This window comes from Lissotriton helveticus, chromosome 2_1, assembly GCF_964261635.1.
Source record: "Lissotriton helveticus chromosome 2_1, aLisHel1.1, whole genome shotgun sequence".
Taxonomy (NCBI): Eukaryota; Metazoa; Chordata; class Amphibia; order Caudata; family Salamandridae; genus Lissotriton; species Lissotriton helveticus.
In genome coordinates this window covers 995,929,143-995,945,607 of record NC_136059.1, presented here as the reverse complement: position 1 = coordinate 995,945,607, position 16,465 = coordinate 995,929,143, and the positions used below count along the sequence as shown (strand labels likewise).

Sequence of the window (16,465 nt, the reverse complement as noted above, 5' to 3'; positions counted from 1 at the left end):
GAAAGTGAAGGATTTACGGAAAGTGTTTGTTGTTGGCTGGAAATGTGCTGATCAAGTCGAGACAAGAGGTACTGTGCCAAAACCCGACACCAAATTGCCATTCAAATGGTACCCTAATGCTAAAGGCAGCGACAGCCCGGTACAGAATATCGCTAGAGGCTAAGGTAGCCAAGTGCAAGAAAGAGCTAAAAACAGACATTTCTAACATCAAGAGACGCGGAAGGCAGTGACAATCAGGTACGGAAAGTGCAGCGAGCTTCGACAGCCGGATGCAAGAGAACACTGTTAGCAGAAGTAGATAAACACAAAGAAACAATAAAAGAAGACATTTTAGAAGCGGTGACAACCAAACATAAAGAGAATACATTCATGCTTACCAGAACTTGAGTAAAGAGTCATCATACCACAGACTTTGGCCCTGGGGGTTGTGAATACAGAGGCGGTAATCCCCAGAACGGACAGTACAGGAGTTGTCGGATCTGTCCCGCACAACTTGAAAGTCTTTCGGAAATTGAACGGCTCCAATGGCAACGCAAAAGGAAGTCACACAAGTTCAGATTGACCATAACAATCCTGAAGTCAGCATGTCGCAAGGACTTACTGTTGGTATGAATGGTTCATGTCCATGTGAAAAACATATGCTCTTGTCAGCAAGGGCCATAACTTGTTACAATGCCGCTGTTTTCTTACAACCACCGCCTCCCTTTGATACAGCCAAAAAGTAAAATATTGCCAATGGAAGGACTGTCTGGGTTAAAACCTTTGATGATTTCATTGATGCTCTGGAAGAAGCAAATGACAAGAAGATGATCAAATATCCAAAGAATTAGGTAGGTGACTATGTAAATCAAGTGATACGAAGAAAATACAGCGAAGTGATGAAGTGACGTACTGTCAAATCAAAGAAGTGTTAAACTCCACGCTCAATCCAATGCTGAAGGTCATCTATGAAAGAGAGCTGGTGAAACGATGGAGGAGTTTGGAGAAGGACTTGCTTCGCTCATAAAGTATTGCATGTTTAATGAGTCTAACGACAAAGAGGTTATGCGTCTCAGAGTAATAGATTGTTCCTTCTCCGATTCCTTGAGGTAACAAATGCTGAAAGAGACACTCAGCTTGGAGCGAGTACTCATGGCTGCCAGAGCCGAGAAGAGAGCTGACAGACAGGCAGCTCACATGGAGGATAGAACGCCCCAAATGAATTGGCGCTTAGTGTGAAAAGTAAATCGAAACACAAGGCAGAAGGCCATAAAGTAATGTCCCCCCAAAAAAACGAAGTTGTGTTTTCAATGTGGCTTTTCCTGTCCATGTGAGGGTAGATGTCCCGCCATTGGACAGTTGTGCAAAGGCTGCAGGAAAGAAAACCAATTTGTAACAGTCTACAAAGTGAGGGAAAGATCAAGTCATTCATGTCAAGAAAACAAAATGGAAGCAAGATCAGGTGCCTCACGTCGAGAAAACAAAATGGATGTCAGGAAGTTTCAGACGTGATGTTCTATGTATGCCCACAAGGCCAAGTGGCAACATCAGTTGAGGCAAGTAGAAATTGAACAATGTTGATTGTTGTCAAATTCTCCGTCTAAAAGTTTGTCATTGTTGAGCGACAGCGAGGAAGATGTGGGTTATGTCAGTGTTGACTGCCGGACATGTTGGGATAGCTTCTTGCATGCAAGAATGCTGGTCAAAACTAGGCCGACAAGTGAAAGAGTAAAATTAATTTCACTGTCCCATGATCACACTGAAAGTAAATTGGTGCTCCATACCTTTTAACATAGACCGTGGAGCGTCAATAAACATTATGCCAGTGCAGAAGTACAATGAACTTTCTCCCCTGTCCCGTTTAACTCCTTCGAAAACCAAAGTGTATTCTTAGGGTGCTTAGAAATCACTGCAAAGTCAAGGTTCATTCATAGCCACTATGAAGCATAAGAATACGAAAGCATAAGCACAAAATTATGTCTTGCCAGGCAATTCATCAAGCACATGTTTACTCATTTTCAAAACTGCTGTTGATATGTGAACTACAATGTCATTGAAATTCATGACATAGTCGATCAGTTTCTGTCTTTGTTTCATGGATTAGGAAGGCTTAAAGTGCAACTTCACATAAATGAGGACATTCGTCCTGTTGCTCAACGACATTGGCGAATTATAGTCCATTTACAAGAGGCTGTCGAGAAAGAACTTGATACTATATTAAAGCTGGACATCATTTGCTTATTCACTGGTCTGACCCCAAGGGTATCACCTGTAGTTGTAGTGGCAGAAAAGGACAGTGGATAAGCTGTGCGCATCTGCATTGATATACGCTTAGCAAATAAGGCGACATCCAGTGTCATGTAGTTTCCACTTTCCAGTAGGAGCTGCATATTTATTGGGCAACATAAACATTTGGGATGGTTCCAGACTGATTCCGAGCACGCCTCAGGATATGTTGTCGTATAGACCCGCTAGCTCACAGTGCCACCATAAGCACTCCTAAACCTAGAGAGATAGCGAATGGCCACAGAACATGACAACCCTGACTCCCTGAGGAATCAGATCTAGAACCATTTTGCTTAGTCACTCATGCTCTCTCCCGGAGAAATATACAGAGAATACATAGAGGGGTGTTTTCAATATTTACTGAACCATTGTAATTCTTGTAAAGAATATATATGCTGCAATGATCAATAGACAGAAGCAGATAAGAGTAATTAGCAGTATAAGGACAGTGAGCAAAATAAATAGTTTTGCCATCTTGCTAAAACAATGTCTTTATGCCAGCATATAAAACGATATATAGAGATATAGCTTACCCTGACCTAGATGCCTAGGGTGTGTGTGTTCTGCCAAGAATCCCCTATAGGATAATCCAAACCTCATTACCTGAAGGGAAAGTATGTACGTCCCCGTCTTGGTCACATGTTGGACTTTCCTCCTCACAGAGGGATTAGCAAGCAGCTTGACTGAGGTTTCAGCATGTATTGACCTCGCCGTGACGGCAAGTGCTCTTCTGCCCTGACCCTTAAATGCGCCCTCCTGGGACCCGGAGCTCCTCTCTCATGCTTCGGGAGGCGGGGTGGGCTCACTTCCTCCCCGCCGCGCTTTACACACCGGGCTCCCATCGGCTCACGGGAGCCCTGCTCTGACGCAGCACAGCTTCCGGTCCTGCCGCGGTCCCACCCACGTCCCAGGCCGACTTGCCTGGCTGGGCAGTGGCGGCAAATCCGGGCACGATGAAGGGTAGGCTCCCTCTCCACATAGAAACAATATAGCTGGGTGGGCACTTGCTCGCTCCAAGAACGGCAAAGTCGCGGGATTTGCACCCGCGCATCTAAAATATAAGTAAGTGGCCACAAGGGGGGTGGGCACCCGCTCCAAACACCAAAATAAGCGGGGTGGGCACCCACAAGGCTCGCATCACGGGGGAATCCCTAAGCTGGGGATTCCCCCTCTCTCCATCCCGGCAGCGTCGCGCTGCCAATCCTGCTCGCTCCTTCTCTGGGGAAATCAGAATAAAGCACTCCCCAGGCGCTGCACGGCTGCCTCAAGCCTTGGCAAAGCCAAAAGAAAGAGAAAAAGGTCCCAGAAGTCCTGGAGGTATCAGGGGACAATGTAGGGCCCAGGGGCCAGCACAGAGGGCCCTCCAGCAAGGAGGCAGCCCCCATGGCGGTCCCTCCTGGGCCCCACTAGCAGCAAGCCCCCCTCTGTCAGGATCCAAAGGAGAACAACATCATGGGGTCACAGACCCTGCTTTTATACAGCATTTTCCTTTGTCTACAACTGTAGGGAAAGGGGAGAACCAGATACAACTGGTTCAGGAGCACTTTGTTTTGCTCAGCTCCTCTCTCCCTTTCACAAGACAGTCCAGGGACATCAGACGCACCACAGAAAGTGGAGCCGGCATTGTGGAGGGAAGGCACAGCCCTATTCAGGTCCCAGGTGCAACTCCTCCCTCCTATCTACATGCAGATCTCCCTATTCACCACCGGGCAGACCCATCCTGGCTCCTGGAGCCACCCACATCATCCAGCACCTGTCACTCACAAGCCAGACATGCAATTCACATCAGGCAGGAAGACACACTGCACACAGAAATGCCAACTTCTAAAAGTGGCACTTCTCCACTAGTCACAATAAATCTGCGCACACCATTGCGCAGCATTTATTCCCATGAGTTTGCACATACTAAACTTGCCCCTGCACTCCTCTCATATCAGGATTTACCATGGACACACATATCCCCCATGCATTCCTATGGGAGGGCAGGCCAATCTCACCACACGCACTCAGAGAGCGCACACAATTTACACTGGGCCACAGTGCTAAAGTGCGCAGAGGCCTAAAATCACCAACACCAGGTTACAGAAACAGACTAGGAGAATGCAAAAAGTTTCGGGGTGAACCTGCCAAAAGGGCCAAGTCTAACAGGATGTCATTCGTTGCATACCACAGCCAGTCATAAATGCTTTCAATTACATTGATGACATACTAGTTTTTGGGGCCACACAAAAGGAACATGATAAAGCTCTGACACAAGTGTGCTGAAGTATTGCTGACACAGGTTTCACTTTAAATCTGGCAAACTGTGAGTTACCTCAAACTAAACTCAAGTTCTCTGGCCATGTCTTTTTTGATGTGGGAATGACTCCATATCCAAACAAAGTACAAGCCTTGTCATCTACATTTCCCCCACAGGATGTAATTATGCTGAGATCCTTCCTTGGTATGGCCTGTTACTGCTCCCAGTATATATGTGATTTTGCCAAACAAAATGTCCCCTTGAAATGTTCAAGTGAATGTGAATAAAGTTTCAAGAAAAACAAGCATGCAATTGAGAATGTAACTGAAGTGGCAGACTTTGATCTGAAATTAAAGATGTAGGTTGTTTTTGATGCGAACCCAGTAGGGTTAGGTGCCATCCTTGCCCAAGAACGTGGACATTCCAATTGCCCGAGTCACATTGTGGCTTGTGCAAACCAAAGTTGTCAATGACAGAACGTGCTTATTCACAACCTGAGAAAGAAAGCCTTGCTGTAGTGTGGGCATGTGAACATTTTCATGTGTTCCTGTATGGAAAACATTTCACAGTTGTCATTGACCCCCAAGCATTGCTCACCATTTTGGCAGTCCTAAAGCCAAGATACCCCCCTCACATTGAGAGGTGCTGGTTGCAATTGCAGGAGTAAGATTATACGATTGTACATAATTCAGGAAAAGATCAAAACCCTGCTGACTACTTCTCACATGTGCCAATACAATGTCATGGCACTACTTCCAAAGCGTCTGATTACTTTGTTAATTTCACTGTGAAATCCATTACACCTGCTACGATATCTGTAGAATAAGTCCTTGCTGTCACGAGTGCTGACAAGGATTTGCTAATACTCAAAAGATATTATTACACACCAATCGTGGCGGACACATACTCAACCTCATCATGATGACCTTACATACCAGAAATTCAAAAATGTGCAAGAGCAACTTTCAGTTACTCCAGAAGGCATCATCTTACAAGGGTCAAGAATTGTCATACCTGAAAGTCTGAGACAACAAGCCATTGAACTGGCCCATGAGGGACACCGTGGGGTTGTAGCTAAGCAAATAACTTTACAGGATCAAGTGTGATTCCCCAACTAGCTAAGAGTTAAAGGCCTGCCATTTAATCAACTGTTTGTCATCTAAGACAACCCCACATCCATTGAAGTTGTCTGATCTCTCAAAACATTCCTGGGAGAAGATTGCCATTGTTTTCTTTGGACCCCTGGACAACAGACATCATCTACTAGTAATTGTTGATGAATATTCCCGTTATCCTCTGGTGGAAGATATATTGTGAACAACTCACAAAAGTGTCATTGAAAGACTAAGAAGTGTTTTTACAACTTGGGATGTTCCTTCAATTTTGAGATCTGACAGTGACCCGCCTTTCAATAGTCCGGAATTTAAAGACTTTCTCACTCATTTAAATGTTGAGCATCAGAAAAGCACACCTCTCTGGACACATACGGATGGCGTGGTTGAGAGATTTATGAGTAGTACAAAAGGGGGTGGTGATGGACGGAGCATCTGAACCAATCAAACACTCACACCCAGTCAAAAGATCTGGGTATGATCCATCACTGTTCTTTAGCCCACTCTGCCACCCCAGTTCAGACATGGCTATGTGCAAATCAGTCTGACCCTGTGCCTCATGGGAACAGTCCAGCCCGAACTGCCAAGCCATGCCTTCCCTGGACCGGAAACAAGCTTCCGAGGACCGGTTTCTGGCAGATTTATGAGTACCCTCATGAAGACTGTTCAATGCGCTATCACTGGAAATGCCTGAACTTAAATCAGTTATTCATTCTACGTTTCGTGCCTACAGTTAAACTCCACATTCTACCATAGGTGTAAGCCCAAACACCTTAATGTTTGGGAGAGCCATAGGCACCAAAGTGCCTCAATGGACCAATGAGACATCTATTGATATTGATGAACTTTACAGTGCTGTCTCTTCTCACAAACGTCACAGACAACCTATGCGGACAGACACCGCTGTGCATGGAACACTGTGTTCAACAGAGGAGACCAAGTGATCGTAAGGCAGAAACTGAAACACAAGTCTGATGTTCCTTTTGATGCTGACCCACTGAAGGTCTTGACCAGTAAAGGACACATGGTGACAGCTCATTGTCCTGGAAAGTCCATTACGCCAGATTCTTTGCATTTCAAGCACCTTCCCGACCATTGTCAATCCCAGATATGGGGAGTGAGACTTATCCACCTGAGAGTCCACAGAGCCCAATGACCATACAGATGTCTTTGTCACCAATGCCAGTCATGGACCCTTCTGTGGTTCTGCTCAGTCTCACGTGACCAGATCTGGACGATTGATTTGAGCATCAAAACGACTTATTAAAGTGTTATAATGTATATATCTGTTATTGGTGCTTTAAGGGGGAGATGTCATGTCTTGTGAATTCGAGATAACGAGTCCCTCTTGGTTCCTGATGGATTCCGTAGATCAGTGACATAAGGGTGTGGGTCATAGAATTCATGATATAGAATGTTCAGTTCACTGTAACATGCTACTGAATAAAGATGTGTAATATCAAGCTCGGTGTGTAGAGTGATCATTTACAAGTATCCAGGCTTGGTTTGGACGCTACACTCACTACAGCGTGGTGTAATGTTTCAGCCCACTTCAGCTATAGGCTAACGCCACTGTGAGTGACTTCATTCTTCATTTTCACCAGAAGCACAGCCACAAATAAAATAGTTCCTTTTGGTGCTTGGGGCTATTATAGCAGTGTGTGCTTTTCAAAAAATCTTTTATATTTTTTTTTTATTTTTGCATTTAGCCAATGTCTATTATGTATATTGGCAACGACTTGGCAGCTCCAACAACAGTAACGTTTTGCAAAAAAACATAGCCAAAGAAAACCAGTCTTAACAAATCCATAAGGCTGGTGGCCAAAGCCAGACCTGTTGGCTTTGTCAGTGTTTTTTTTTCTGTTTCACTGGAGCGCTGATCTGATCCTGACAAGCTCAACAGGCACACACTTTTTATTTATTCTCATGAATTTAGCCTTGTGAAAGCATGTTTTTATTGCAATGAATCACCCTGGCCAGCAACCAGAAAATCCCATAGTTATGAGCCAAGTTGCTGCTAAAGCGTTGTATGTATTCAAATAACACTTAATTGATTTTAGTACTTTGTTCCAAAATAAAATAATGTTACTCTAAATATAGCTATAAATCTTAGTAGACAAATGTAAGTTTTTGAGCTATATTTGCTTTGGGGCCTATATTTTCAGTGGCTTGACAGATATAAATGATTAGTAAACAGACACCTGTAATATGCTTGAAGAAACATTCCCTATATCTTTATACATTCTTTTGTCTCCGAATTCCATTTTCGCTGGTTTAAATCTTAGAATTAAGGATAAATAAGGAAGTATTCACTTTCTAAGGACATCCAAGTTATCCTTATTGGTTGCACTTTTAAGGCAACTCATTATTTTCTAGGATAATGTTTTTCATAACAATTGTGGAGTCAGCGGTGTGTGAGGCATTCTTATGTGTCTGTTGCGAAGTCTTTCTGTATTTAATGCTTATGCTGTTCTCTGATAGGGCATACCTGTAACATGTGTCTGCTCCTGTTTAAGGAAGAACAATGAGATGGATGAAGCGAGCCTGTGTACTTTTGCATTCTCTGAGCACCAGTGGCCAGTGCTTCCTACAGCTCGCTCTCATGACCTAACTGTTATGCTTGGCTTCTGCCATCGCTTCTGTTGGATACGTCATTCGCCTTCTCTGCAATGTGTCATCTGGTTAAACTTTTATTGGATTTTAGACTCTGAACTGCTTTAGATCATGGTGTGAACCTTTTTCTCCTTACTTGTAATTAGGTTCCTCGTCTGTCTCTTATGTTCCCTAGATTTCTGTTCACTGCCTTCAATCTGAACTCTTATATCCGATCCATCATGCGGCGTACCGGGTAACTTACCCAGCATTGCCTTAGCCTATGACAAGAGAGATGCATGTTGTGCAATCCTTCATCATTTACTGGAGAGGAGTACTTAGTTTCTCGTTGCCTCGTTGGGTAACTCGGTTTATAACATGATCATACATTTTCAAAATGGAGTCATGCTTATTCAGATACCAGATTCACAAAGTTTTATCCCCATGAGTTGACATGTTTTACTTTGGTAATTGATAAGAACGAAGAAGGTTACACCTACACTTGGAATAATAAACAACACATCATAGAAGATGCATAGTGAATCGGGCCTGTAAATTAATGGCAAAGATATACTTAAGACAAGAGTAAGACACCGCTAATCTCCTAGGATGCTTTGTGCATGAGGCTTTTTAACGTGTTGCAATAGCAAGCATGAAGTCAGTTGTCCGAGATGCAGACAGAGGGAATGAGCAAAGCATCTATAGAAAGTCTCTCACATTGCAGTGCTACTCAAGTAGTTGACAATTTATGAAATAATACTATAGATTCACCTTTCTGTTGTTAATATCCATTGCTTTACCTTTGATGTTTGGAATACTGCTTCTGCGCAACCATTATAGGTGACGCTGAGCCCTATGTTTGGCTTCTGTAGATGGTACTGATTTTTAATGTGATTGTGTGTTTTTTTTTATCACAACAATAATGATGTCCTAGTGCTCAAGGCAGAAACAATATTGTCAAGAAATCTGCGGCATCACAAGTTGCACCAAAATTACAACATACCTCCCCTCTTGCAATGAATTTGGGGTAGGGGATGCCTCAGTCTGCTGCCACTATTAAAATAGCCCAACTCTGATAGACTTAACAAACATTTACAAAGCCCACATTCACCTAGTGTAACATAGAAAAAAGGTGAGAAAGCGAGATGGCACCTCACGGGCGCAACACCAATGGGACCCCTGGCTGGTACTCACCAGGATGGCCCTGTTATCATCATTGGTACCATCAAGCTATAACGGAAACGTGCCCTAAACCCAAAGAAAAGATTGTGCGTGATGCAGTGAACATAAATTATATGTGACTCAACGTACAACATTTAACACATAACACATATTCTATTCTGCAACTAGGACTAGTTCCTTTAATTTTGTTCCTATTTGTTGCATACAAAACATATATAGAATTACAAAAGGAGGTTGTGAATACTACCAATCGATTCACAACCTACTCACAGCCGACATGTTTCATTGCCTTGGTTTGTATCAAAATGTTAAGGTGAGCAACCCAATCAACCCTTGCGGGCTCGGGCAATACTTGTTATACAAGAAAAAGGGACCAGCAAGGGACTTTATTCTGTTATTGTTTATCAGCGTGCTAGGGCTCTGTTATGAAAAATCTGAGTACCTATTGTTCTTAGTCAGTAGCTGTACTGAATCAATACCTTCAGGCAATAAGTCACATAGGATCTTACTGAATAAATACAATGTTACCACACTAACAAAGTAAATAATGCGAAAACCAGGATTTTATGTTGTCTGAAGATTATTATTTTTTCTTATCAAGACAAAAAATATATTTTTATGCAAAAGAAGAAAACCAATTCTTACACAATAGGGTGCATACAAAGGATGTTATCATCAAATATACAAGGTACAGATTATTTCGTCCTTTAGTATATCTGAGAGAGTCCAGACTGCTAAACACAAGATAACACTATGATTTCAACTAAAACAGAAGAAAATCAAAAATGGTATGATGAATTACATGCAGGCTTGGACTAAATAGTCGACGTTTCGGTCTTTTAGGAATTGTTCATAAGACCATCATCAGGACAAGGAATTTCTACATACGGTAGATGACCCTTTTGACCGAGATAGAGAAGGTTCTTTTTTCTCTACGCAAAAAGAGCTAACCGCAATTCCAATTATTTTGACGGTGTGAGACACAGAAATTAATTCTTTTGTATCCGGATTACTTGTGTTCAAAACTGTAGTTATTTCAGTTATTCGCCCAACCCTGGGGCAACCATTCGTTTTAAGCAAAAGTTGGAAAAGCGGCAAAGTCGCTCTTGCCGACGTCGGACCACAACACAGTTTCTGTTCCGGCTTGCAAATTTAGCAAACAAGTTAGAAGGCAACAATCTCCCTCATACGCTCGGCGGACCAGACAGCAATATCGGTTCCAAGCAGCGACTTTGCCGCTTTTCCAACTTTTGCTTAAAACGAATGGTTGCCCCAGGGTTGGGCGAATAACTGAAATAACTACAGTTTTGAACACAAGTAATCCGGATACAAAAGAATTAATTTCTGTGTCTCACACCGTCAAAATAATTGGAATTGCGGTTAGCTCTTTTTGCGTAGAGAAAAAAGAACCTTCTCTATCTCGGTCAAAAGGGTCATCTGCCGTATGTAGAAATTCCTTGTCCTGATGATGGTCTTATGAACAATTCCTAAAAGACCGAAACGTCGACTATTTAGTCCAAGCCTGCATGTAATTCATCATACCATTTTTGATTTTCTTCTGTTTTAGTTGAAATCATAGTGTTATCTTGTGTTTAGCAGTCTGGACTCTCTCAGATATACTAAAGGACGAAATAATCTGTACCTTGTATATTTGATGATAACATCCTTTGTATGCACCCTATTGTGTAAGAATTGGTTTTCTTCTTTTGTATAAAAATATATTTTTTGTCTTGATAAGAAAAAATAATAATCTTCAGACAACATAAAATCCTGGTTTTCGCATTATTTACTTTGTTAGTGTGGTAACATTGTATTTATTCAGTAAGATCCTATGTGACTTATTGCCTGAAGGTATTGATTCAGTACAGCTACTGACTAAGAACAATAGGTACTCAGATTTTTCATAACAGAGCCCTAGCACGCTGATAAACAATAACAGAATAAAGTCCCTTGCTGGTCCCTTTTTCTTGTATAATTGGTTTGTATCAGGCAATTTCCTCAGGGCATATACCTTTCAATGCCACTGCAAAGGACACTGGGCTTTGCGCACTGTAGCAAGACATAAACAATAAACAGAATCGAGGTTATCCCACTTTGATGCCTTAGTCAAGTCAAAAGTGCTTATATGGTTCGCATACACCATCATGCTGCAAAGTGTTAATATTTACCCTTCAATAATCCTAGCCTCTCATACCAGCCGAGAGGAATTTGAACAGGATCACAGCTCCCAATGGTAAGCTTTGTTGAGTCTCCTTCCGTTCTTGTTACTGCATTAACCCCTTCAGCGCTAATGACAAGGGTAACTCGTCATGGACTTTCCATTGATTTCAATGGAAAGTCAATGGGAAGAAGAGGGAGTACCTTAGCAGCCAAGTGGTTAACAATCAACCAGGAAATATTAAAAACATCGTCTTATACCTGTGGTTTTCGTCATTTATGCTCGTAGGCTCCTTCCTATCCCATTAAAAAAGTTACCGGTAGTAAGGAGAAGTCCGGCGCTCAATCAGCCCTGGAACACCGAGGCTCTTCCCTGCCGGTACCTATAGCGTGTGACGCGCCGTTTTGCACAGCATCTGATTGGCTGCGTACATCTCGCGTACATGGCCGCCATCTTGGCTTGGTCTTAAACACATTGTAAACAGAGATTCGTATGTGTAGAGCGACAAATCCTCACGGGATCTCGCTATCATAACTTTATTGTAAATGACAATCTCAGCCCATCACTTGTATCTAAAAAGTGCATATCAATTGCGACCTTGTTTATTGTATTGATGTCCACACCTCCGTGAAACATCATTAATTGTGTAACACCCTAACCTATAACTCAGCTATTCTGCTGTCATCTTATCATGTCATTCAATATGTGGCGAGCTGGAAAGTACTAAGTGGGCCGTGCAAGTCTAGCCTATGTTGTTGCCTCATTCTATTTAGTGTCTTCCAAATTGCGTGTTGCAATGCGGCACCTTAATTAGATACAACCAGCAAATCCGGTTTGTAATTTTTAGAACTTTAGTGTCCAGACCACTTATTCACATATTCTACTCAAAATATGGATATAGATTGTTGATTTAGGGGGCTTTTTTGTTGATACCAATATGGTATCAATGCCTACAATTTCATAAGGCACTTTTATTCATCTAAGGCCATAACTAAGATAGTGGGAAATATGTCCTTGCCATTGTGTTCTAATAAAGACAATAATTGTGTTATATCCCTCTACCTAATATGATGTATATATGGAATCCTAAGTGGCAAGCTCTAGAGTTATGTATGTGCTCTCTTATCATTTACAGGTTTTCACTACCAAGGTTTGCAGAGGTACCAGCATGTAATGTCCCAAGCCCCTATGTTCCCATCAGTCAGCATGATGGTGTATGCGACGCATATAAGCACTTTTGACTTGACTAAGGCATCAAAGTGGGATAACCTCGATTCTGTTTATTGTTTATGTCTTGCTACAGTGCGCAAAGCCCAGTGTCCTTTGCAGTGGCATTGAAAGGTATATGCCCTGAGGAAATTGCCTGATACAAACCAAGGCAATGAAACACGTCGGCTGTGAGTAGGTTGTGAATCGATTGGTAGTATTCACAACCTCCTTTTTTAATTCTATATATGTTTTGTATGCAACAAATAGGAACAAAATTAAAGGAACTAGTCCTACTTGCAGAATAGAATATGTGTTATGTGTTAAATGTTGTACGTTGAGTCACATATCATTTTTGTTCACTGCATCACGCACGATCTTTTCTTTGGGTTTAGGACACGTTTCCGTTATAGCTTGATGGTACCAATGATGATAACAGGGCCATGAGGTGCCATCTCGCTTTCTCACCTTTTTTCTATGTTACACTAGGTGAATGTGGGCTTTGTAAATGTTTGTTAAGTCTATCAGAGTTGGGCTATTTTAATAGTGGCAGCAGACTGAGGCATCCCCTACCCCAAATTCATTGCAAGAGGGGAGGTATGTTGTAATTTTGGTGCAACTTGTGATGCCACAGATTTCTTGACAATATTGTTTCTGCCTTGAGCACTAGGACATCATTATTGTTGTGACTTAATGAGTGGAGGGCGTCCTAGTTCTTGTGTTTCCCTCTGTGCTCCTTCTCTTAGTCCATGTTTTTTTTTATCTCGTGAGAGACGCTCACATTCAGACTGCTCTCTTGGATTCCTCTTCCAAGAGTTAATAGTGTTATATTTGTTTCTAAAATACCAAAATTAGGCTGTATAGGATCTACTAGTCCAGGGGTTCGCATAGTCTGTTACTTCTGTGCTGCAACCTAGGGTAAAACGAGGGATGACGCCTAGACATATATTATGTTGGGTGGCTGTTTCTTGCAGCTGATGAAGGAAGAGGCAGAAAGAGCATTACAAGCAAGGGAGGTATTCTGGAATATCTCTACTATCCATGGTGTACAACATAGGTGCAGGGGGGCTGGGTTTATGCAGGGTTTGAGGACAACCATTTTTTAACCAATATTTTATTCATTCATGGCTCTTGTGATCAGTGATATGACAATCCCAAAGTTGTTTACATCGTACACACATCAGTAAGTTAATTCCTCTTCAATTAAATAATTGAACATGCAGTCCAAACGTTCAAGAGCAACGGTGTACGATAGATATCAGCACTATCGGCTCTCGGTCACCAAATGCTTCCTGCAAACTGAAATACAAATGAAAACTATCCCCGCCGTCCTTCGCCCCCTCCACCACGTAATGATAGCAAAACAGCAATACAGCAATATATTTCAGCATATCCGTAAACAGTGTTCACCACAATAGTACAGAACAGTATTGAGTAGTCTTTGTCAAGGAACATGGACACACTGGGTCGTCTTCTTGTCCTTGCTCTGAAAGTATGGAGTTCTCAGGAGACTCCGCATTCAAATATTCCAGGTATTCCACCAACTCATCCCAAGCCCAGGTGTCATCAGTTACAGTGTGTCCCTTTCGGGCTTTCTAGAATAATACCATGCCTTTGTACGATGCCCATTGAATCATAACCTCTCGCCACCTATATACCTGCGGACTTGCAGATTCTTTCCATTTCAGGGTAATCTCCTTCTTAGCGAGGACCAAAGCTAAGTCTATTAATTTATTTGTTATTTTATGTTTATTGGGTTGCGGAAAGCCACCCAGCAAGTAGGCTATAGGAGTACGGGTCATCTTCCTCTCTGTGACTTCTGCGAGACAATGCATGACCTCCTCCAAAAAGTCTCTTAACTCAGGGCAACTCCAAACCATATCTTGGCCCCCCTTTAACAGACACAATTTTCACTGTGACATCACAACACCCCTTTTTAATAATACCGAGGAGGACTCTCACATATGTGCGATAGGACGGGTGACATCAGTTACAAGGAAATATTTATTAAATTTGTCCTGATGAAGGTGGTCTTATCAACTAAACACCACTGAAACGCGTCGACGCTCTGTTTTCTGTTAAATTTGGAAGGGTCAATAGTGTTTTGGCGACAAAGAATTAAAACTCATGCCCTCTGTTGTACCAAGTTAATCTGAATTAACATCAGCAAGACTAAGTTAACTGTCTGAATTTCTCCTGTCAATGTATGATAAGATTTCTTCTATATGTAGTGTTTTTAAAAAAGAATATTTTTAATGTGTACCATTTTAATGAACTTGTGTTATAGGGGTAATTGTTTTTTTGATAAATAAACAGTGCGATACATTTGGATAATATTGTCATTTTTCTTTGTAAGTGCTTTATGATTTGTTATTGAGCTGTGAAGTATGATATATGTGAGTGGACAAGTGCAGTGTGACTGACCTTTTTGCTAAACGATACTAAAGGGAAACCTTCCTCTCTTACTACTTTTTAACTAACTATACCAACATTTGTAAAAACGCTCAACACATTTGAAATTTTTTAGATGTGTCGATCAAGATAGTTGCATAAAAAAAGTAAAAAAATTTATATGGATTGTTCTTTGCTGAATTACATTACTTTGGCCTAAAAGTAGCATACCCTCGGTGTATGGGTCCTCATGTTTGACGTGCAGATGGCCTTAGATACAGGATGCAGGAATAAGTCTGGTGGGGACCTGAATATGTTTTGCAAATATTCTGAAGCCAAAAGTAGGTTACATAGATTTGCTTTGCAGGCGTAAACTTCGATGAACCCTGTACAATCTTGTCGCTTTGGGACAAAAAACGTATGCCACGTTTGTGGTACATTGTTGCCTAGTGTCTGTGAGAAAGAAATCCATGTTAAATGTTATGTCCTTATGCCAAATGATGGTTGAACTAACACGGTTTTTAGTGCTATAATGATGCCTAAATGAATCTCATCTTGATCCCATATAGAAAAGCCTCAATTCCTTCACATGGGAGATATCACTGATGGGGTGGACATGAGAGCTGAAGTCGGAGATCTCACAAGGAACATCCTTATCCAAGGAGAGACCGAAACATCCTGCTACGGCAACAATCAGTGCCAGTTTTTCAATTATGACACATTTGGTGGACATATTAAGGTTTGAGCAAATTCTATTTTACCCATTATTAAGAACTCTAAAAGCAGAGTTTCGCGGTTGTAGTGTCAAATGCACCCTGAAGCCACAGGGAGAGTGATTTGTCAATATCAGCAGAACACAAAGGCGGATCAATGGACTACAGTACATGTTGCACATTACTATGCTTGATTTATACTATATTCTTATTTTGATGTCGTTTGTGTCGTTTTGTTGCTTATTTCCGAGCAGGAAAATACTTTTTGAAAAGAATGAGTCAACTGTGATGTGGTTGGTTGTTTTCAGTAAAAAATAAAGCAATGTTTATTTAATTGGGTTGCTCAGCTGGAAGGTTTCCAGTGAAGACCCGTTTTGCTGCATTAAGAAGGACATTCTGTGTTTAGACAAAAGACTAATTAGCTGTAGGAAGGAATAGAGGCAGAGTCTAGGTTACCATTGGCTGGAAAAAACGATGGTTACGACATTCTTCCTATCAAGTATAAGCTTTGAAATTGCTACTTTTTTGGCAACAAAAGCAGGCAAAAAATATTGATATATTTTTTATATCTATATATCTATCTATCTATCTATATATATATATATAT

The 16,465-nt window shown here is 41.6% G+C and overlaps 1 protein-coding gene across 1 annotated transcript in view; it reads left to right on the top strand.

Annotated features, from left to right (window-relative positions):
- Positions 1–16,465, top strand: part of CEMIP2 (cell migration inducing hyaluronidase 2) — a 360,647-nt gene that overhangs the window by 177,111 nt on the left and 167,071 nt on the right. Inside the window, exon 7 of the mRNA XM_078675757.1 lies at positions 15,715–15,884. Coding sequence (XP_078531883.1) covers positions 15,715–15,884 — 170 coding nt within the window. The remainder of the gene's footprint in view (positions 1–15,714; positions 15,885–16,465) is intronic.